The sequence below is a fragment of the Cryptomeria japonica genome, chromosome 8 (assembly GCF_030272615.1).
Source record: "Cryptomeria japonica chromosome 8, Sugi_1.0, whole genome shotgun sequence".
Classification (NCBI taxonomy): domain Eukaryota; kingdom Viridiplantae; phylum Streptophyta; class Pinopsida; order Cupressales; family Cupressaceae; genus Cryptomeria; species Cryptomeria japonica.
In genome coordinates, this window is record NC_081412.1 from 725,885,744 (window position 1) to 725,910,782 (window position 25,039).

The following is a 25,039-nucleotide window of genomic DNA, read 5'->3' on the forward strand; positions in this document are numbered from 1 at the left end:
GGGGATTGAACATATGATTTAGGTTGTCTAAATATAATATATTGTTTATGTAATCTATTAATTGCATAAATGATCTAATTGCACAAAATATTTATAGATGAAATAAATTAAAGAGAACTGAAGTTTTAAAGAAAAGACAATTTAGCAAATCATGTTTGGTTAAGTTTTTAAAGATAGTTACTTTGAAATGAGCTCTGTAAAGAGAATAATAACATTTTTACATTTGATTAATGTATGTACTATTTTTAACATCCTAATGAGGAATGTATACATGAGATTTATATATTAAAGATATAAACTATTTAAAATTTGTATTTTTCAATTGGAATAAAAAAGAAGTTCATAGAGATATTACTCATATAATATTGTAGATATTAATATCTATTTCTTTTAAATTAAGAATATGGAAGATTGTGATTCTAAAATGAATTGTATAAAGGTAATAAAAATTAAAATGTAATTTTTTTCTTTCATAGATGAAAGTTGTGGGATTACACAATTAAATATAATTGTGGCTTGATAGTTGCCCATCTCAAAATTTTGAGATGATGCACTAATATCTCTAGTTGCTAAAAAATCAATTGAAACTTATTAACCTCCAAATAATTAACACATGTAGAATTTCTCACTAATAATTCAAAGAAAGCCTTCTTATGTCTCGACTAAAACTCCACAAAAATCAAGCCCCTGACATATTATGATTTATGTATGCATTGTCATTGGAAATGTTGGTTGTAGAAAGATAATATAAATAATTATAAGAGTCCTCTAAAACATGATTCCCTTGGCCTCTAATATGATAGATATTTTAATTATAATAAAATAAATTCAATGAATTTTATTATTAGATTCGCTTGCAATTGACTTGTTGAGTGAAATTCTATGAATCCTCTAAAACTTAATATATCTTATCAAAATTGATTATACTTTGCAATATTATAACTTTATAATAATTTTGATCTTTGAATCTCCACAATGTGTGAAATGTCACACGTATAGTCATTTGTGTCTAAATATTTGGCTCTTTCATTTTTCTCAAGTGGATGTCTTCTGATTTAAGAGGAAATAAAAAGTAAATTTTACAACCAAAGCTTCAAGATCCAAGCTCTATATTTTGGATAACACTCAAAGAGGTCCAAAGACCATCACATATATATTATATATTAAATAAAAAATTAAGCAATATACTCCTCATGCAGTCTATTTATTACTAACTAGTAGTTAATTGAGTTTGTAAAATTATTGCCTAGAACTTAAAACATTTTGGTCATTGATTCAATGTCTACAAGATTGCAACAAGCATAGCTGAAAAGTTTCAATTTATATGAAGGAACAAGCTTTTGACATTTAGTACATGTTGTAAGAATTTAAATGGAACAATACAATGATAAGTTATAGAAGATAAGTTTGTCATTCATATGTATCAAGTTGTGTAAAAGTGTCTTCAAAGATTAGGCCCAACCCTAATGGAGTAAAAGAGACTTGTCATTATCAAAGCTAAATGTATGAAGTAGAATGCTATAATCAAGTAAAGAAATCATAAAGAAAGATGGAAGAAATAGAAAAAGGTGGGATGTTTGCTAATCATTCAGTATATCTTATGGATTTTCTTTTAAATGTCTCATTTGGATTCATCTATCTTAAATTTGAGATGCATATATAAAGAAAAATTTGCTTCTACTTTCTTCCAAATACAACAAGTTCAAGAAGAACAATGTGGATTTATACATTAGTTATCTAACTTCACATTATTAATTTTTTTATATGTAAAATATAGAAGCTTAAGAGAATTAGTTGCAGATAATATGGAGGAATGAGAATGAGAGTAATTTTAAATGTAAGTAAACTACAAGCTATATAACTAAATTAAACATGCATTTAGATCTCAGAAATTTGAACTTGTCCAAAACATGCTTACAAAAGAGAAAATCTAAAATGCAGGAATCAAATAAGAATGTGTATCAATATTAGTAATATTGTTCATTAATGTTAGTAATATTGTTCATTGAAGCACCAAAACGTGCAAGATGACGTATGTATATGTTCAAGTTAATTTCTGCTCTCTTTCATATATATCCAATAAAATGATATGAACTAATATTAAGACTTTATTTATTTATTTATTTTGTATTTATGAGAAACATAGAAACTTAGAAAAACTTAGTTGCAAGTAACATGGAAACCTTGAAAGTTTTTAATATGTATACCAATTGTAAACAATGTCACCTAAACAAATATAATATTTTCTTAAAAGAAAAGGTATGTCCCATACTTAAAAGAAAACACTGGTTTCGAGTAAGCTTACAAAAGAGAAAATCTAAAATACAACAATCAAATAAGAATGTGTAGATCAATATTAGATGTAAAATGTTAGTAATATTGTTCATTGAAGCACCAAAACCTGCAAGATGGTGTATGTATATGTTCAAGTTAATATCTACTCTCTTTCATATATATCCAATAAAATGATGTGAACTAATATAAAGAATTATATAATTTAAATATATTTTTTTGTATTAATGAAAAAACATAGAAACTTAGAAAAACTTAGTTGCCAGTAACATGGAAACCTTGAAAGTTTTTAATATGTACACCAATTGTAAACAATGTCACCTAAACAAATATAATATTTTCTTAAAAGAAAAGGTATGTCCCATACTTAAAAGAAAACACTGGTTTCGAGTAAGCTTACAAAAGAGAAAATCTAAAATACAACAATCAAATAAGAATGTGTAGATCAATATTAGATGTAAAATGTTAGTAATATTGTTCATTGAAGCACCAAAACCTACAAGATGACGTATGTATATGTTCAAGTTAATATCTACTCTCTTTCATATATATCCAATAAAATGATGTGAACTAATATAAAGAATTATTTAATTTAAATATATTTTTTTGTATTTATGAAAAAACATAGAAACTTAGAAAAACTTAGTTGCAAGTAACATGGAAACCTTGAAAGTTTTTAATATGTACACCAATTGTAAACAATGTCACCTAAACAAATATAATATTTTCTTAAAAGAAAAGGTATGTCCCATACTTAAAAGAAAACACTGGTTTCGAGTAAGCTTACAAAAGAGAAAATCTAAAATACAACAATCAAATAAGAATGTGTAGATCAATATTAGATGTAAAATGTTAGTAATATTGTTCATTGAAGCACCAAAACCTGCAAGATGACGTATGTATATGTTCAAGTTAATATCTACTCTCTTTCATATATATCCAATAAAATGATGTGAACTAATATAAAGAATTATTTAATTTAAATATATTTTTTTGTATTTATGAAAAAACATAGAAACTTAGAAAAACTTAGTTGCAAGTAACATGGAAAGCTTGAAAGTTTTTAATATATACACCAATTGTAAACAATGTCACCTAAACAAATATAATATTTTCTTAAAAGAAAAGGTATGTCCCATACTTAAAAGAAAACACTGGTTTCGAGTAAGCTTACAAAAGAGAAAATCTAAAATACAACAATCAAATAAGAATGTGTAGATCAATATCAGATGTAAAATGTTAGTAATATTGTTCATTGAAGCACCAAAACCTACAAGATGACGTATGTATATGTCCAAGTTAATCTCTACTCTCTTTCATATATATCCAATAAAATGATGTGAACTAATATTAAGAATTACTTAATTTAAACATATTTTTTTGTATTTATGAAAAACATAGAAACTTAGAAAAACTTAATTGCACTTGTAACATGGAAAGCTTGAAAGTTTTTTAATATGTACACCAATTGTAAACAATGTCACCTAAACAAATATAATATTTTCTTAAAAGAAAAGGTATATCCCACACTTAAAAGAAAACACTAATTTGGAGTAAGCTTAACATCTAAAAATATGAGTCGAGATCAGATAAATGGTATTAATAATAGTGACACTCATTAAATACATTGAAACTTATATAATGAAATTCTCCATTCACCTATATTTGCATGGCAAAATGGGATGACATTCACTCAAGACAATCAAATAACCAAATTTTCAAATATTAGTTAGCATTAAGACTATCAACTATAAACTCCATTTCACATATCATATTTTGACATAAGTTGAATTCAATTTGAAAAAAACGTGAAGATTTTTATACATAAAATACAAGCTATGTTTATTTGTGAAATGGTTTGAACCTTGACTTGAGAGGTTTTGCATTATCATCTATATGTTGAATCAATGACACCCTTGTGACCTATCATCAAAAACATATGTCAACAAAACACAAATTATCATATGACACCTGTGCAATCATCTAAGTATTCAATAGATTATGCATATCTAAACAATCATTATCTATTAGAAAAAATAAAAATAAATAAATAAATAATAATAATAAATTAAAAAAAATAGAAGGTTACAATCAAAACAAATTAGGGCTATGAAATTTATATATAAAATGCATTAACTTAGAGGACACATGAGACAAGATGAGTCTATTCTGGTTTCAAAACGGCAGTACGGACTGACTAACACTGTGTTAGTCGTGCGTTTTACACCGTCTATTTTGCAATAAACGGCTCCGATTGACTAACACGTCGCTATCACGCTCTACGAAAGGTCTGTTTTGAAACCAGAATAGCCACAGCCCATGAGACAAGGCACTGGTCAAATATTTTGTTTGGGCAGAATGGCTCCATATACATTGAACTATACAGATTGAATTGATTAAATTGTAACTTCACGGTAACTAATAGCCATTGACTTAGTTACTGTTGTCATTCCCACATCAACAATTATGAACAGATTAACACCGATGGGAAGAGAGAAGAAAACGACATTTTCGTTGAAGCTGGTGCGTCAAACCAACTATAAACTAATGTGCATATTACTAACAACAACAAAAAAATTAGAGGAAAAATAACAAAGCTTTGAATCTTGAAGGAGGCTATGGAGTTTTTGTATCTAACCGAGAAACCTCAGTTGTGGGTTGACACCAACGTGTATGCATCTCTTTTGAAGGCCTGTATTGTATTAGAGGCATTTACAGAAGGCTTGCTTATACATTCGCACATGAATAAAATTAATTTAAAACCTAATATGTATTTGAACAATATTCTCCTTAGCATGTATGTTAATTTTGGAAAACTATTGGATGCACATCGAGTGTTTGACAAAATACCTCAAAGAAACAAAGTATCATGGACTACATTAATTGTAGGTTAATTCCTGCAATTAATCCAATTCCTCTTAGAAAAGGAAAAAAACTACAATGTAACTTTTTGGAGGTCTAATTTTAATCCAAGTGTTTTTCATGCTTCACCTCCGTAGAAATTCCTTGATTGAGAATGTCCTTGATTGAGAATGTCAATCGGCAGTGATTTTGGTAGTAATGTGCTTGGTCAGTGGATGGCTTTCAACTTTAACCACTCTACAAAAGATTGTTGGGTGATGAATGGATCAAAATTGTTCATGATATGTTGAATGGTGTATAATGTTGTGATCGTTTTGTAGGTTTCTATTATGTTATGAATCATTTGATTGGAAAATAAGTTCTTTCCTTTCCAATAAGGAGATGCTTTCAGTGTAATAAATTTTTTCTTATAAAAAAGGCACAAGTGCCTAGTCTATCCACTAGCTTGTCAACGGATATATCCATGAATTTTTCCAAATTTTATTTTTTATATTGTAAGATTTGAAAAGCTTGTCTACGGGTAAGGGCATCCCATTCCCTATATAAAAGTAGTGATGTCAATAACCTTTTTAATTATAGGACGATAATAATTAATCTTTTGTTTGTAAAATTATTTGACAGCATGATAGAAAATAGATTCAGCAAATGGGCGGAAGAAAATCATAAATGTGCAAAAGGTCAAGCTGGTTTTAGACCTAAACATTCTACAATTGACCATGACATTACATTGAGATACATCATTAAAAAAAATTCGAAGAAAAAAGACGAAGTCTTTTGTTGCTTTAACAATTTCAAAAAGGCTTTTGACACGATCGCTAGGGATAAGCTTTGGCACAAAATGGAAGAACTTGGGATTCTTATGCATCTCAGAGAAACTATTTATTGGCTATATGAGGAGGTTAAAGTCAAAATCAGAACTTCAATTATCATTTCAAATAGATTTAGGAGCGATATTGAATTCAAACAAGGGTGTCTTCTATCACCTTCTTCGTTTGGTTTATATATTAACAAGCTTGAAGAGTGGATAAACATGCAAAATGGTGAGGGTATTCAGCTAGGTGAATTTGTGATAAGGTTGCTCTTTTATTTGGATGATCTCGTTTTGATTACTAAATCTAACTTTGATTTGCAAGAGCATTTATTTTCTCTTGAGTGTTTTTGCGGAACGGTGGGAATGCAAGTTAACAACAGCAAGATGAAAGTCATGGTTTTCTCCAATAGCAAAAAACAAAATTAGCATAAGTTTTACTTTGATGGTAGTTTTTTTGAAGACGTTACAAATTACAAATATCTTGGAATTGACTTCAACAAAAATCTAAATTGGGAAGGTTGCAAGAAGAAAAGAACTTTAGGAGGTTGGAAAGCATTTTATGCTCTTCAAAATAGATGCAAAAAGGCAGAGCTATGGGATTGGGAAACCATCCAAATTCTTTTTGAGCTTTTAGTGTGACTTGTTGTCCTCTATGGGTGTGAAATATGAGTCTGCAATACCTCAGTCGCACAATGGAAGCATCTTGCGAGAATTCAAAATCATTTTATTCACAAACACTTGTTCAAAATTAAAAGTACAGTTTCTTATGATATCATGTTAAGTGAAACGGGAGTTGCCCCTATTGAAGCAATTGTTATGGTGCACCTCATTAGCTATTTAAAAAAAATTAAGCAAATGGAAGAAGGTAGATGGCCTAAGGTTGTCTTTAATGACATATTGTGCAAAAGAAAGAAGAGTTGTATGCGGCAAAACATCAAATGGATGAGAAAATGGAAAATTTATTTGAATATGTGTCTCACAAATAACAAAGAGATAAAGGCCTTCATCATGGATAAGTTCTACAAGAGAATTTGGGGCATTGAGCTAGAAAGAAAGAAACAATACTACATCAATGAGTTTGATCCCACGTGTGATCATCTTCAAAAACTTTACAAAAGGGCTAATATCTCATGGAGAGCTAATTTTTTTATTTTTCAACTTAAAACTAACACTCATCAACTTCGTTGTGAGACCGAGCGATGGAAAAGGCCAAAAGAGGCTTGGGAAGAAAGGGTTTGCACTTTTTGCACCTCCAAGAAAATGCAAACTAAAAATCATTTTATCTTAGAGTGTGATGCCCTCAAAGACAATAGGGATAAGTTTATTAATATCTTAACTACTAGCTTGTGGTATAATTTATTCAACAAGGAGTATATTGAGAAGTTGGAGGAGGCCTTTCTCACATGTAGCACCATTGTTGTAATAAAGATTGGGAAATTTAATTGTACATTTTAAAAATTCTTGTTATTACTAAATTATTTTTTTGTGTATTGGTTGGTTAAACTAGTTTGGGTCTTCTACACAGATTTCATGGATACACTATTAATATCCAATTTTACAAGCATTTTCTAGGTCTTTGTGCCTAGTCTATATCACATTATTAAAAACTCATTCGAAAAAATTTGAAAGTAGCTTGGAAATATTGCTAAAAGCTTTAATAGCCACCAAAAATCGACATATAGGGTAAAAGCACAATGTTGGGTCACACTTTTTATAAAAGAAGTGGCCAACACAACTAAAATTGTTTAACTTTGATTGCGTAAAAGTGACATTTATAAATTGAATTTTAAAATGATGTAAATTGATAAAATATAGAAATATTAATGAAATTTATTTCTGTTATTTTTACAAAAAAAAGTAAAAAAAAAATGACATTTTTTTTATATATTCAAAGACAGATTTTTTATTGCTGAAAAATGTTGAAAATTAAGGGTTCTAGTCGACGTCACCAAACAAAATGAAAATGAACTCTTTTTTTTCTGATTTTAATTTTCCAAATAGAGGACATATATATGCAGTGTTAAAAAATAAAAATTGATGTATATTTTTCTCGTAATAATTTATTTTAAAGTCCAGCATATCTGAATTTGGTAGTTTTCATTCGGTGTCACCTTTTGTCTACTAAATTTATCATTGTCAAAAAAAAAATTATACCCTTTTGGAGAAGATTCTCTCATCTAGTGGAAAATATATTTTTTTAATTTTTTAATACCATTTAATATTTTTTATTTATTTTAAATCAGCCTCTTTTTGAACTTATAAAATCTACTCACAATGTTTAAAAAATAAAAAAATACTAAAATTAATCAAAATCTTAAAAAAAATTATATATCCAGATTCATGACTTTGAGCTCTACAAAAGGCTATTTTTTTATTTTTGTAAACAAACATTTTGCCTGAAGAAAAATTGAGCAGAAGTGAAAAGTTTCAGAAATGAGACAAAATAGGTGATTTGGTTGTCACATCACCTGCCACATAGGTGAGTTTGGCCAAACTATTTTGAATTATTTTGACTCTTTTGCCTTCAAGTGCTCACAAAAAACCCGGATTATGGCATCAATAGTTCAACTAAACTCAGTTCGGCCGAACTATTGGTGCCATTTAGGTGTCACATCTATGCCACGTGGTAGGGAAATAGTCTGGCCAGACTTAGTTTACCTAGTTCGGCTAGACTACACCCAATTAGCCCCAAGTGCAACACAGGTTTGTGCTTTTGACCTACATGCAAAACCAACACTCCACCAGGTATATGTATGTGCACACACACACACACACACACACACACACACACACACACACACACACACACACACACATACACATATAAGTATATACATACATAAAAAGTATGATACATATATAAATATATGTACACACACACACACATGTGTGTGTGTGTGTTTTAAATGCTTGATTGGTTGTCATTGATGTCAATACTGGTGATCCATATTGGTCTAGATATTGCAATATATACTATTTGCAGTGTATGATGAGTGTGCAGAACGTTGCAAGTGCAGAAGAATGGAAGATATGTATGCATGAATAAAAGCCAGTTAGCATTGGTTGTAAGCATACTCTTTTGGTAGACTATTGCTCCCAAATTGTGCAATGTCAGTTCGTGATGTCTGAGTTTTGATTAGTTTCATGCTTTAGATGCATATGCTTTAATGCATATTGTAGTATGGTGATATTCAGTTGGCAGTTGACAGGACTGTAGTGCTTTGCATTATTGTCTCGTTGCACATATGATAGCACATTTTTGATATGTTGGTTGCCAATGCTTAAGATTAATGTATTCGAGTTTTGCTGCTCTAGAAGTCGTACTCTGGATGTTGTGCTCTAGAGATATATTCGACTATGCAGTGTTTGACAATTCTATGAGCTCTGGTTTACCTCGGATTTTTTATATCTAATGTTAATCCCCATTGAGGATTTGTTTTTCATGTTTATGCTAAGGTGGATTGTGATCTTTATGCTTCGGTAGCATGTTCTTGTGGAAGTTCAAGATTGTGTTCATTCTGGGTCAGACTGACCTTGAATGTTTTTATTATTGTTTTTGCTCTAGTGATTGTAGTGTGCAATCTAAGCATTGGAATATCCTTTGGGTAACTATGTTCAAGGCCAACTTGATGTATATTATAATTAGAACACACACACATAGACATACTATGTTTGATGATATGAGAGATGAGAAAGAGAGCAGAGCAAAGTATGAGCAAAGAAAGTGATAAGCGACAAAGTGAGAAATATTGGTGAAGCAGAACAATAGCTTTTGTTCAACAACATTTTGAGTGTGAGTAGCCTAATAGTGAATGAGTTGCAGAGTTTCTTAATCGGATCTACTACAAACAGTTGATGTGTTGTTTGAGCTTAACATGAACTTATCCCATGTATGTGTAGATGCAATTTTCTCAATTTATTAAATTATTCTTCTTGGTAGTGAGCCCTCTGGTAGTGAGCCTCCTTTTGTAATCCCATATAACTAGTTATCTTGTCTTGAGAGTTAACCATCTCCGTGGTTTTTCCCATTTGGGTTTTCCACGTATAAAAATCCAATCTCTCTTTTGTGGATTGAGTGTTTTAGATTTCATTTCAATTGCTCATATCTTTTCATGCTAAGTTTAATTAAGATCAAATTCAATTTCAAAATTTATGTGTGTTAAATTTGGGGAATATTGATTCACCACCCCTCTCAGTATTATGGTATGTTCAACAATTGGTATCAGAGCTTGGTCCCTTGTTTCTAGCTTAACCGCTTGAGGGAGATCTTGATTTAAATAGATGACTCCTTTGGATATGATAGGAGAATACTATTTGGATGAAAAATTGAAGACAACCCTTGAAGATTTGGAGAATGTGGAATCTAAAATGAAGACTTGAAAGAAAATGTTAAAGTTGCAAATGAATGTGTGAAGAAGTTGAGAGATCATATCTGGAAGTTCAAAGCAAGGCATCAAGAAGTTTTTAAGGAATCAAAACAAGCAAATGAAACTACTATGAATCTGAAACAACAAATTGAAGAAAGCAAGAAAGTGGAAGAATGTTTGAAGGATATAATTAATCACAAGTCAAAAGAATGTGGGAAGCAAGAACAAAAAATCATGAAGCTCAAGTTAGAATAAAAAGTCAGTGAAAGCAATGCATTGTTGGACAAACTCTTAACCATGCATAAATCTCATAAGGGTAAGGAAAGATTAAGATTTTCTAGAGAGTGCTCAAATCATAATGACAAAAACAAAGGGAAGGAAAAGGTGGAAGCGGAAAAGAAACTTGATGATTCAACCAAGGTCCAGAATCTAAGACTTGCTACATATAAACCTCTAGTTCATCAACCCAATGCTCAAAGGTACCCATCATTCAATGGTTATTGTTTTCAGTTCAATTATTTTGGACATAAAGTTATAAATTGCAGAAGTAAAGGAAATCAGAATACTCAATGCTTTATCTGTAAAAGTTTCTGACATAAGGCTAATAACTGCAGTAATCAAGTTATGAATAAAAGTTATAGACCATTCTTGAGTGGAGTGAAAGGATTGTATATGAATAAACCCTTCCAAGGTTATTGTCACATATGCTATAAATTTGGTCATAAAGCTAATCAGTGCATATCTAGAACAAATTTGGTGAATTCGGGACAAAGGAATATCAAGTGCTACAATTACAACAAATATGGACATTTGCTAAGCAATGCAAGAATGTGAATGCTTTGGTAAAATCAAACAAACCTGAGAAGAAGACTGCTATGGTATGGAGAAGGAAAGATGCATCTGAGTCTATTGCACCTGAGTCTGGTGCGAGTTCTTCTTCCTCTGGAAATTGATTTGGTAGTTTTGTCTTTGGGGGAACTTCAAAGAAAGATCTATTTGTACCCCCTCTTGTGAAGGAAATGCATGTGGTGGCTTGTGCATGCTAGTGTAGTTGATGTTGTTGATGTATGCTCTAGTGGATTTCATATGAATATAAAATTCGTTGACATCACTATGACAAGACAACTTTTGGCAACATAACCCTAGGTACAACCAACAAATTAAATATCTAAATTTCAAGATCACTTTGCATTATGCTTTGAAGAGTTTGGAGAGTAGAAGAGTAGAAGGAAATTTAGAGCAGAGTAAGCGTGAAAAGGTATTTTTCATATCTTTTCTCTATGGATCCAAAAATGTTAGGTGTAGGAGAATTTATAGTTAAAATGTTTAGAAAATTGAAAAAGTGCAATTAGAGGAATATAATCACGAGAATTGCAAAAAATTAAAGATTTAGGGCACAAAGGCTTGGATATTTGGAGTGATTTTCCATGGTTTGTAGATGAGGATTCAATCAAGTTTCTTTTGAACCATCTTGAGAATGATCATATGATGTTGGAAAAAACCTATATGATTTTGAAGGAAGCGATGTCAGCTATTTCTAGTCTGTGTGATGTTAGACCCATTGCAATTTAGAGATTTATCAAGAACAAAGCAGTTGAAACCCTAATTGGTGTTACAGGCGATCAACAAGCATTGATAGTTGATACAATCATTGACCCTATAGTGAGGTATGCTTCTTACGAAATCTTACAAAATTTATTTCAGAAATACAGAAGGATCAACTTTGGTGATAACAATATATATTACACATCAAATGGTGAACAAAAGAAAGGTTTTTGATTTGTGTGAGCTATTGTGGTCACAATTAGTAGAGAATATTACTTTGATGAAAAATATAGGATATCCATTCCGGTTTGGTTATTTGATCATGTTCTTAATGTTTTACTTCACAAAATCCTTACTGTTGAAAGAGAATGTTGTGTGAAAAACAAATGTTTCTGTAGGAAAGCAAATTTACAAATATCTAGATTGTTTGCTAGAAAGAGATCAGGCATGCAAGAATCATTTTATGAAACTTCAGAAGTTGTTATGCTCTGGTCCGAGTCCTAGCATTGTCAGTATTCTTGAGGAGATTCCTTCCTCCGATAGAAATAGTTCAAAGAAAAGAATTGATGTGTCCTCTCTAGAACCGATGAAGAAGATGAAGAATGACAGAGAAGGAAGAGTTAATTTCCCTTGATGATCCGGAACCATATTCAAAATCTAAGAGAAAGTTGGTTTTAGTTGAGAAGAAATAAGGCAATATGAATGAAGATAATCTTTGGAGTGCTGAAAATATTTTGAGTTTGCTTGGTGAAGTAGATGATTTGAAAAAAAATGGAGATTTGTGGCTTGAGTGTCCTTCATATGATCAAGATAAGATTGAAGAAGTTGCAGTTGATTATTTGCTTCAGAACAATATTTCTCTAAATATTATTGCAAATATCCTCTTAGATATTCTATTTGAAATGCTTGAAAATCATTTGCAGCATCCTCCTAAAGAATTAGGTGAAAAAAATAAAGTTTGGGATGATTTGGAGAAGAGGTGTGCCTATTCTCAAAAGAGATTGTCTGAATGCATTAAGGATATGAAAGACTGTAATGGAGAAGAAGCTAGGGTGTACAAGTATTGTCTTCAATGGCCTACAACTATGGAACATTTCAAAGATAAAATTGATTCCACTAAGTTTGAGTTGAATTCCATGGGTAAATCATTTGAAATTTTCAGTGACAAAGATGGTGAACAGAGAAAGAAGATAAACTCTTTGCAGTCTGACCATATATATTTTAAGAGGCAGAAAGAAGATGTGGTGAATATTTTCTAGAAAGTGAAGGAGTTAGTTGAAACCAAATTGGAACATCTTTCCAATCTTCTTTTTGAAGCAAAAAAGTGTGTGGGGAACCCTTCCATTCCAAGTTCCTTATCTAAATTTGTTGATATGTTGATGGTTAATGACAGTTTGGGTGTGAGCCTCAATTTGGCTGTGAATTCTTGGAAGACCTTTCTTTCAAAACTCAAAGAGAAGTACAAGAGAATTTTTCAAGCGAAGCGCAATTCAAACCCTTTTTTTGTAGTGCAATTTTTTTGGTAACCTTTTTGTTACCCTTTGTCCTTTATGTCAAAGGGAGGAGTTTGGAGAAATTGGTTGATATATAATCACTTTTTTTGTTCAAGGGAAGAATATTGTGAATTAAGATGAATTAAGGAATCATTATCTAAGGGGGAGATATAGCAGAGAAGTTGTAAGTGTTTAGCCATCAATGACAAAGGGGGATATTGTTAGAAATGATTGATTGGTTGTCACTAATGTCAATCCTAGTGATCTAGATTGGTCCATATATTACAGTATATAGTATTTGTAGTGTATGATGAGTATGCAAAATATTGCAAGTGCAGAACAATGGAAGATAGGTATGTATGAATGAAAGATAGTCAGTAGTAGTTGTAAGTATACTCTTCTTGTAGATTATTGCTTTGAAATTGTGCAATGTTAGTTTGTGGTGTCTGAGTTTTTATCATTTTCATGCTTGGGATGTATATGCTTTAATGCATATTATAGTCTAGTGATATTCAGTTGGCAATTGGCATGATTGCAGTGCTTCGCATTATTGTCTTGTTGCACATATGATAGCACATTTTTGATATGTTGGTTGTCATTGCTCAAGATTAATGTATTCAAGTTTTGGTGCTCCAGAAGTCATGTTGCAAATGTTGTGCTCTATATATATATTTGGTTGTGCAATGTTTGACAATTCTATGAAATCTATTTTGCCTCTGGTTTTTTATATCTAATGTTAATCCTAGTTGTGGATTTGTTTTCATGTACATGAAAACTAACAATAATCTGCGAGTGAAATAAAATTTTAGAACTTGCAAACAAATAGAGAATGTCTTGGTGGCAAGCCTTCCAAAACAAGTTAGACAAAATAGGTTTGGCGGCAAGCCTTCCAAAACCAAAACTTAAACCCAAAAGAAGACTTTGGCTACAAGCCTTCCAAAGCTTTTAAAAAATATATTTTTAAAATAGAATCAAAATGGATTAGACCTGCATGCAAACTTGTTAACAAGTTTGAAAAAAAAAAAAAAAACTTAAACCAAAACCTGTACAACAAAATGTTAAAGAACAAACTTATTCTCTTCTCTCAAAGAGTGCCTCCAAGAAAGGTGAGCTACAAAATGAACACTGACAACCTTCATTAACTTTCACTTAAACAAGGATTAGTAACCTACTCCGATACCATGAAAGGAAATACAAGAGCAAGGAAATGAAAAATAAATCCAAGTAAGTATGTTGCTTGAAGTAATGTTACCAAATAGAGAGCAACTTGAGAGAAATCACCCAAAACTTGAAGAGGAGACACAAGAGCTTTTGAAAGGGGAAAAGAAAAGAAAAACCCCTTTATGTATTATGAATGAAGGCAAAGCCTAGAGAGAGAGAGGCTCATTACAATGATATCTAAAGTGAAGAATGGAAGGAGAAGCATCTCTTAAATAGAGATGAGAAGAGGAGATACAAAGTAACTCCCAAATCTATGAATGCCACCAATCATAATATGTGTGTGCAATGAGTCAACATCCTCTTAAGGAAGATAAACTAATATTCCTTAATAAAGGAAAATAAAAGAAATGACTTGTCCTCATACATGTACTAGATGACAAATTACATGTAGGGATTCCAAAGGAATATCCCAAACTACAAATAAACCTAAGCCAAGTAAAGATCAAATATTCTAACTATGTTAGATGAGAAATGGATAAATCACATAGATCTCCAAAAGGAAGGATTGCTTGCGATGACAGAAAGTTGATTCTATAACAAATCCAATTTCCAACAGGGAGTGAATCTCAGTAAAAAGACAAGAGAAACACTAAAGAATCAAGAAGAGATACAAAGCCCAAGAATAGAAGAAATAGAGATGCAGGAGTTGGAAAAAAATGAATAGTTCATGGAGACTAATGAGTTAGGAATCGTTGAATCCGGATAGATTAGTCAGATAGTGGCTAAGCGGTTGGGAAAGACCCATAAAGGTATATAGGAACGAAGTCCAACAAGCAAAAAAGGGAGGGGGAGGCATTGGAGAAAGGATTAATGAGCATTATCAAATCTCTGAACACTAAGGGGTCAATGAAGATATCTATATGGAACATCAAGAGCCTAAATACCCTTGACAAGCAACACTTAGTTAAGCATCATTTGGACAAAAAATCAACATACATAGTGTTACTTTAGGAAACTGAACTGAAGCAGAAAAATTCATGAATTATTGAAAATCATGGATGTGTAATCCATATTATGGAAGAGGACAAATATCACTATATACCTAATTTAGACTCATTCCAATTGGATGGAGTGTTGGGTATCAGATTTCAATACAACCCAGAACTTCATGTTATTCAATGTGTATGGGTCCATAAAAATAAAGGATAATAAATCCACTTTAACAATGATTCGAAACGACATTAAATAATTGGGGGATCAACCATTTGTGTTAGGGGGCAATTTCAATGCAATAACGAATTTAACAAAAAAATGTGGAGGCATTAATAGAGTAAATCATAATATGGAGGATTGTCTAGAGACTTTATTAGTGAGATTTGAGGGATTGACTACCCAATATCCAATGGTATATATACATGGACCAATCGCAGACCAGGTTTTATGAACATATCAAAGAGACTTGACAGATTTATTATTTCTCTTAATTGCGTAGAGGATGATACAATGATGGATACCTCTATCCTCCCTATTTTAGCTTCAAATCACTTTCCAATGCTTGTGAAGATTCTAAAGTTAGATAAACCAAGCAATTAAGTATCAAAATATATGGTGGAGAGAAGAGAACCTCTTACCTTTGATAGAGAAATGGTGGAATGAATGCAAAGAGAAAGGCACCCCGAGTTATATTCTCATGAAAAAATTGTAGTTTATTAAAAAAAGACTTAAGACATGGAATAGAGACCTATTCGGGAACATTTTTGAGGAAAAAGGAAGAATAGAATAAGAACTAAAAGATTTGAATAACAAAGTAATCAAATTTGAAATATTTTAGGGAGATTTTTAGAAAGAAAAATAGGAAGAGGCATATTGGCAAGACACAGCAAGGGAAATATGGCAAAAAATAAGGGGACACAAATTTTTAAGTTTTTTCATGTGTGTTTCAAAGCCAAAAAGACTTCCAACAGGATTGATGGGATAGCCACAAAGGACGGAGGCATTGCCAGAGATAGGCAATCAATTGAAAAAGAGGTTGTGAAACACTTCAAAGAGCTATTGGGAAAAGATCATATGAAAGGTATAAACAACATTGCAAGAGTATTGGATGGAAGCTCTAAATGTGTAGCAAAAGTAGATAATGATATGTTAAATGAACCAATTAGAAGCCCAAACAACAACTTTCTACCTACTTCTAGACAAAGAACCAGTGTCGGACCAAAACTTGACAAAGTTTTTATAAAAAATATTGGAATCTAATAGGCAAGGACATTTGGAATACAATAGAAGAATTCAGAAAGAAGAAAAAGTTTGTTAAATTTATCAACAACACAGTGATCACTCTAATCACAAAGAAGCATATTTCTAACTCTTTCAATAAATTTCATCCAATTTCTTTGTGAAACATTTTTACAAAATCACGACAAAAGTATTAGCAAGCAGATTGGAAAAAATTAAAATATAATATCAAAAGAACAAAATGGATTATGTCTAGGCCGAGAGTGTTAGAGTATTCGGGTATTTACTTGATTAATTAAATAATATTTGTTTAATTATTTAAGTTCCCTTTATCTCTTTTACACTTAAGCTAACTTTAGGTGCATAATAATTAATTCTTTTATTAATTATTATGTGCAGACCTAGGTTTTCCCTTTTAGGTTTTCTTGACCTATTAAGGTTGAGTTATTTCTTTTCATTGGAATAAGAAGGATTATTACATTACACATTTTGTGAATATTGAGCTCTCTCTTTTTGAGCATATTTTATGTGTATTTCTTTCTTCTGTGATTTGCTTCCTTGCTTCTCCTTGTGATAGATTGTTTTAGCTTGTAGAAGATCTTTAGGCTCCTATGGTGTTGTGTTTCTCAACTCCAACATGGTATCAGAGTTTCAGATCTGCAACTATCTGTTCTTGTTTTGAGAATTTTTGCATTGGAAGCAGATCTGGGGTTTCAGAAAGTTTTTTTATGTACTTAGGGATTGGCCTTTTTTCTGAGCACTTTGGGCCTAAAGGGACCTCACCATCGTGCTCAGAAGGCCCGAAAACCCCTATGGTCATATAAAATTTGACCTGTTTTGGTTCTTGAGCCTCTGGGAGTATTTTTTCTCCAGATCCAGGTCGTATGACCCTGGCACGCAAATCGAGATTTTTTTTTTTAAATGCCTTTTTATGGCATGCAGACTAAAATTTGATTTTTTGAAAAAAAAATCAAACGGAGCACAAGTTTTTTGAAAAAAATTTGTTTGCCAAAAAGTTTTTTTTTGGGGGGGCGACCCCACAAGGTACCGTGGGCCCCCCTGCCAAGCTGCAGGCCCTATTGTACAACCGTCGTCGGTTCCCTCCTGGCCCCTGCCGACTCTCCAGCTATCGTCGGCCCGACCCCCGCCGTCACCGGTCCCATCGGTCGCTGCGTCCGTGCCTCCCCAGCCTCCCTGCAGCTCCCTGGCCCTACCGCTGTGTCCGCGCCTCCCCGACCTCCCTGCAACTCCCCACCACCGCTGCTGCCGCTCCCTGGCCATCATCACCGCTGTAGCGCCCAGCTCCCTGGCTTCTCCTGCTAGCCTCCAGCCCGGAGCCGCCGCAGCTGTACCCCCGCTAGCCTCTGGCCCATTGTTGCCCACCCCGCCACCCGTAGTGCCTACTAGCCCCGCTCGACCACCGGGTACAGTCGTCGGCCACCGAAGCTCCACCAGGCCACCACCGGAGGGCCACCCACTAGCCACCTTCACCCGAACAACCACCAGACTACCCCTTCCTCTTGTTTTGAAGGGTGGTTTGGTTTTTTGGTCATATCTTGGGCATACGAAGTCATTTTTTTCCAGTCAAAGTGAGGTCTCTTTTATGCACTCTGGGAGACATACAATGAGCATCCGACCTCCGTTTTTTGAAAAGTTTTTTTGAGCTTTGTTTTTATGCAAATTTCTGTACCCTGGAGCTGGTCTGACAGTCCGGCCCCCGCCAGACCTATTAGACTGGGCCCGCCGCCACCGGTCTCCGGTCCCCTGCCGCCTCCCAGCCCCGGCCTTCGGCCTCCTGCCGCTGCGGCCTCACCTTCCCGGCGGCTTCGCCTTACTGGCCCCCACCGTCGCAGTCGCTCCTTGCAGCACCCACTGCTGCAGCCGCTCCCTACAACACTCGCGGCGGGGCCCCCTGCCCTGCCTCTCCCCGTTGGTCCTTGTTAGCCCCACTGGCCCCTGCAGCCGCCGCCTGGCCCTTGCTGTCGCCGCCACCACCGGAATTCGCCGCCCAACTCAGCCGTCGCTCATACATAGTCGCCCAACCACCAGGGAGCCACCAATCTGCCACTAGTGCGCCACTCCCTGGCCACCTCCGCCCGAACAGCCACCAGACTACCCTTCCTCTTGTTTTGAAGGGGGGTTTGATTTTTTGGTCATATCTTGGACATACGGAGTCATTTTTTCGAAAATAAATAGGCGTCAGAAAGCTGGTTCCGAGTCGGACCTTGTAATGTTGGTAATGTTTTCCAATTTTGTTGTTTGACTGTGTTTTTTTTTTTCAGTCAAAGTGAGGTCTCTTTTTTGCACTCTAGGGGACGTAGAATGAGCATCCGAATTGCATTTTTCAAAAAATTTATATTTTTGGAAAGCATGTGTTTTGTACTTTCCAGCCATATGAGTTTTATTTCCAGATTTTTTCTCCATGCATATTTTATTCAGTTTTTTGCTTTTCAGCACTCTGGTGGATATCTTGGTTGTTTCATCTCCTGGGATCTCTTCTCTGAGTAGGATTTCTTGGTTTTTGATGTTCTTTTTGTTTCCAGTATTCTTATCATTGTCGCATTGTATTTATGCAAATGCACTGAGATAAAGTGTCATCATGCATTGTTTACTTGGGATCTTGCACATCTTGTGCCTTTTTGTACATGCACTACTTCTAAAGTGTCATGGGGGGTTGATGTTTGCCTTTTGTTTGCCATCTACCTTTGTCCAGTGAGTGTTCCTTCCATGACATTCACCTCATGATGTGTGTCAAGTGCATGTTCCTTCCACGACACCATGTACCTTTCTCAGCACCTTTGATGTTCCTGGTTCTTCATCATGCAACTCTTGTTGGCCGTTCTTTTCAATGTACCCATCCCTCTCCCTCTTCAACATTATGGGGAGGTTTGTCTTGTCGGTTCTAATGCTTCCATGGTTCGATTGATCAGCTCTTTAGGCTTTGGTGTTTTCATGCCATATGTATCTTTGATTTTAGTTTTTTGCCTTGTTTGCCTTCTGATTCGAGTAGTGTCATTTGAGGACACTCATACAGATTACAGTCTTCTCTACCTGGCCATGTTCTATTTCAGTGGAGGTTCTTCAGATCAGCAGTTATTCTTCGACAGAGTTTGCAGGTTCTTCATGCTTCAGTGGTGTTCTTTTCCATCTCTTTTTGGAGTAGAGTTTTTTCCTATGTGTTTTTCTCTATTTCTCCAGTTCATAGAGATTTCATTGTATTTGGGTACCTGATCAAGCCTTGTTGCTGGAACCCATCTTTATTGCTTTTAGTAGTTGTTCTAGGTTTTAGCTTCTCCCTAAGTCTAGCTTAAGGGGGGGTGTTAGGGTATTCGGGTATTTACTTGATTAATTAAACAATATTTGTTTAATTATTTAAGTTCCCTTTATCTCTTTTACACTTAAGCTAACTCTAGGTGCATAATAATTAATTCTTTTATTAATTATTATGTGCAAACCTAGGTTTTCCCTTTTAGGGTTTCTTGACCTATTAAAGGTTGAGTTCTTTCTTTTCATTGTAAGAAGAAGGATTATTACATTACACATTTTGTGAATATTGAGCTCTCTCTTTTTGAGCATATTTTCTGTGTATTTCTTTCTTCTGTGATTTTCTTCCTTGCTTCTCCTTGTGACAGATTGTTTTAGCTTGCAGAAGATCTTTAGGCTCCTGTGGTGTTGTGTTTCTCAACTCCAATAGAGAGATCATTGACAATATCATAGTGGAAAATGAGGTCATTCATACAATAATAAGGAAAAGAGTACATATATGATGATCATATTGGATATCAAAAATGGATATGATAGGATGAAATGGAATTTTCTCTTCAAAGTTCGTAGAAGACTTAGTTTTAATGAATCTTGGATAAATATGATAAATCATTGTATATCCATAATTAGATATACAATCAATGTTAATGGTTCAATGTGCATATTTTTCTTAGCCACGAATGGGTTGAGGTAAGGAGATCCCATTTCTTCATTCCTATTTATCTTAATGGAATAGGCTATTATAAGAACATTCAAATTATTTATATAAAGGCATCAAAGTGGTGCAAATCTTGAAACCAATTACACACTCAATTTGTAGATGACACAGTTTTACTCAGAGAGGCTAATATGAAAGAGATTGAGGCAATAAAAGAAGCATAGGAAGATTACACGAGGATAGGAAGGAAAACAATAAACAAAGAGAAATCAACAATTATATTTTTTAATACTAAGAAAACATTACAAAAGTGGATCACCAATAGGCTTTGATTTGCACTAACAAGTATCCTAGCTAAGTATCTAGAAGCACTGCTCATATCTAGCACCTATTGGTCTCACCATTGAGAAAGTGTTTTAGAGAAGTACAAGAACAAAATCCAAGAATGGAAGAACAAATGGTTAACACTAGCAGGAAGAATGGTGATGATAAAATTTCTTTCACTCCTTCCCATTAAAATTTCTTGAGATAACTTTTCAATTTTGATTCAATTTTACGGATGAGAATAAATTTTATTGATGAAATGGGATGTAGAATGCCTACCAAAATTAGCAGAGGTGCTGATTAAGAAACATGAAAATGCAAAACATGTCACTTGGTGCCAAGATGGCTTGGAAGATGTATCATGACCTAAATTGGTTATGGTGTAAAATATTCCAACAAAAATATCTAGATGATCCCAACCCAAAAAGGATTTTGACAATGGCAGATTTAGGCAGATTTAGTAGGTGGTTCATCCATATAAAGATTCTTATGGGAAAATAGGAGATTAATTACCGAATACCTTTCCTAGAAGATTAAAAATGTAAAACAAGCCAACTTTTAATCAGAGTTGTGGAATGGTAACAAACCATTAGAAGAGCTAGAGGATATTAGAGAACACATCAACCAGCTAATGTAGGCAGTGGGATCCAAGGTATGCAATTACATCAATTTTAATTCTCCAAAATTTGGGCAATATGATTGGTTCGATGTGGACCAATTGTTAATTGCAAATAAAGGAAAATCAATATTAAAAAATAAACTTACTAAGAGAAGGATTATCATGACTGACGAGGATGAGAAATTTGTAGTGTATGGGGAAAGGTCTGGGGATACTTTATTAAACTAGGATACCAAATCTAAATACTAGAAAGGGTAGACAAATCATAGCCGAACACCTTATGTGGATACCAAATCTAAATACTAGAAAGGGTAGACAAATCATAGTCGAACACCTTATGTTGGCACTCCTCAATCTTACAAAAGGTAGGTGCATTTTTATGGACAACATTACACAAAAAAGTACTAACAACTAACATACTTAAAACACTAGGTATTCAAGGACTGAATAGATGCACATTATGCTATAGAGATAGTGAGACAATCAACCACTTTTTACTAAATTGTACATTTGCAAGTAAATGTCGGGATTGGATACAATACACCATAGGGTGGAAGGTGAAAGACAAGATGATTTGAAAGATTGGTTCAACTAGTTGGCCAAGAGGTAGGAGAGACACACCGTAGGCTAGTTTATGGGTGCTAGCTCCATCTATGACAGTTTGGAACATATTGAAAGAAAGGAAGCACAAAATTTGAAGAAAAGAGTATGGATGAAAATGGGATTATTCAGAAAAATCAAAGAGTATATGTGAACTATTGAATGCCAAAGATATGATAAAATTGGGAATAATTTTTACAAGATGGGATGAAGAACTACATAAGAGATGGGATCTCTTAAAAAGGCCCAAAGGAAAATTAAAAGACAAAATATACTTAGACAAAATGCATTTTGGAAGTTTCCATCCAGAGGAAGATTTAATATTAATTTTGAAAAATTAGCAAAAGTAAATCCAAGGCAAGTAGCCATAGGATGTATCATGACTATGATGGTCAATGTGTTTGGGCATTATATCAAAAAAGATATGCTATACTTCAAACAATGAAGCTGAGATGGAAGCATTGGCTTAGGGTTATGAATGTGTAAAGAAAAGAATATTAAGAACATAGAAATAGAAGGAAACTCATTATTGTGCATACAAGCAATATCTAAGTGTAATACACCAAATTGGAAGGTTAAAGTTGGGTGTAGGAAGTATGGAGGTTTCTAGAAGAAATTGAGGATTTTTTTATCACACGTGTATAGAGAAGCAAATGGGGTTGTAGACAAATTAGCCGAATGGGGAGTCATACAAGAGGAAGAACTTATAATCAACTCCAATCCAAAAAGATGGGATGGATTGGAAGAATTAATATTAAAGGTAAAATAAGATATAAGAAATCAAACATTACTACAACATGACAGATTTTAAGTAATGCAACGAAAAAGAAAGTTGAAAGCATATACCCCTTTAATCACAAGTTTTGGGCTAAACAAGCAAAGCCAAAGCATGGAATAAGAATAGAATAAAGTCTATACACATCAAATCAATGGAAAGATTTCACTACAAATAGACAACCTCAAAGATAAAGGAGAGTCAGAGAATACCAATAACATGGGAACTCAGTTCGAAAAGAAAAATAATGAACATATACAAAATAAAATGTGAGATTATCAATGACTCAAATAAATAAAATAAACGATGAAGGAGAAGTTTGCCAAAGAATCAAGGAAGGAAAACATGTGATAGTTATAAATCTGTATCACTTCAATCCATGCTGATAGGAGAAGCATAAGAAATATGGAAAGTATGCTTGATAAATAGAAATTGTTGATGCATGAAGTTACTTAACTAGAAGGGAATCTATTTTGGATTCAAACATATCCACTTAAAGGTACAGACCACTACCGTGATATTTGATAAGGAAAACTGACAGATAGGTGCACAATTTTTTAAGGACCAGAGGGATTGAATGACTACATACAACTCTAAATGAAAGGTGGGAAATGGGTTTTTATCTCCAAAAGAATGAGCATCAAATACTGTTGGTGTAAATAATTATTCATCATGAATATTATTACACTTACTTAATTTTACTTAGGATAATGCATTTCATAGTAGTTTGGATATGAGACACTTGGGTGTTTGTGCCACATTGGGATAGTGTGTGTAGGAGAAATTCCACCTCTTATGGTGTTGATCTTGTTATTACACTATCATATCCACTTATTGTGGAGTGATAATTCCACCTTCGGTGGGTGATCCACCTCATGTGGAATATTATATTATTTCTCCTACCTACCCACACCTATTTCCTACCTACCCTTGTTTCTTATTGAGCCACATGTCATATTTGTGTGCTCATACATATCCCTAGCCTTGCCTATATAAGCAGGCTCATCTACATTGTATGCAACAACAACAACTATTGAACAATTATTGATCATTTTTCTATTGATGAGAATACAGTTTATTCTTGTCCCATATTATGTCTCTATCTTGTACATTTCATTGACCTCTTGATCTTGGCAAAATCCAACAAATACAAAGGAAGATATGGGACAATTTAGATAAATTAAGTTCTGGTTAATTTTATATCCTGCCAACCTGTATATACAATTGATCGATGAGACTATGCTTTTTTTGGGCTTATATGGTCATACTTTGATCAATCCTACAAGGCATTCAAAGGACAATATCATAACTAAAATTTTCAAATGTAAGGTGGGATGAGTGATGGGGAGATTCTCACAAAAAGAGTCATACCTTGCTCAATAGGTGGGTAAAAGATGTTTTAGTGGGCTTACATCACCCTAACCTTGGCCATTAACAAGTCAAACAATTCAACTCCTTTGGAGTGCTCCTTATCAATTTGTTTTCTACAGTTGTTCCTAAGCATGGTTGGGATTCACCAGAGTAAATCCAACCATTAGATTATCCAAACCTCCAACACACATTTGCAAGGGTCACAAGGGATGTAAAGAAAGTGTTTCAACTCCATTCAAGTATTTCTTCAATTGGTTTCTCTCCATTTTCCCATCGCTTCCTCTTCTTCCTCTTTTCTAGGCCTAGTAGCCCTAGAGCCCCTATTAGCCCTACCTTACCGGTTTTTGTGTAATTACTTAGAAAACCTTCAAAGGATCCCCCAAAATATTTGGTGATCCAAGTACCCTTTTGGACAAACTTTTGGATTCACTAGGGTAGGCTGTCTAGTTTGTCCGTACCGGTACGGATCCCAAAAATGGCACTTTTGAGGGTTTTAGAGTTAACAGTCTTCTCCAATAGGGTTTATTGGTTTCTACACCCTGTCACACCTCCATCTCTTCACTGAGACTCTGATATGCTTCATGCTTCCATTCCAAACACCTAGCACATTCACATTTGTTCATCCCTGCAAGCAAAGACTAAAATGACAGTCATATTTCTAGCCA

At 33.7% G+C, this 25,039-nt stretch overlaps 1 protein-coding gene across 1 annotated transcript in view; it reads right to left on the bottom strand.

Annotated features, from left to right (window-relative positions):
• Window positions 1–14,341: 14,341 nt before the first annotated feature.
• Window positions 14,342–25,039, bottom strand: part of LOC131857942 (uncharacterized) — a 42,402-nt gene continuing 31,704 nt past the window's right edge. Inside the window, exons 2-4 of the mRNA XM_059210733.1 lie at window positions 18,401–18,680; window positions 17,812–18,248; window positions 14,342–14,357 (exon numbers count right to left, since the gene is read on the bottom strand). Of these exons, the coding sequence (XP_059066716.1) occupies window positions 14,342–14,357; window positions 17,812–18,248; window positions 18,401–18,680 (733 nt within the window). The remainder of the gene's footprint in view (window positions 14,358–17,811; window positions 18,249–18,400; window positions 18,681–25,039) is intronic.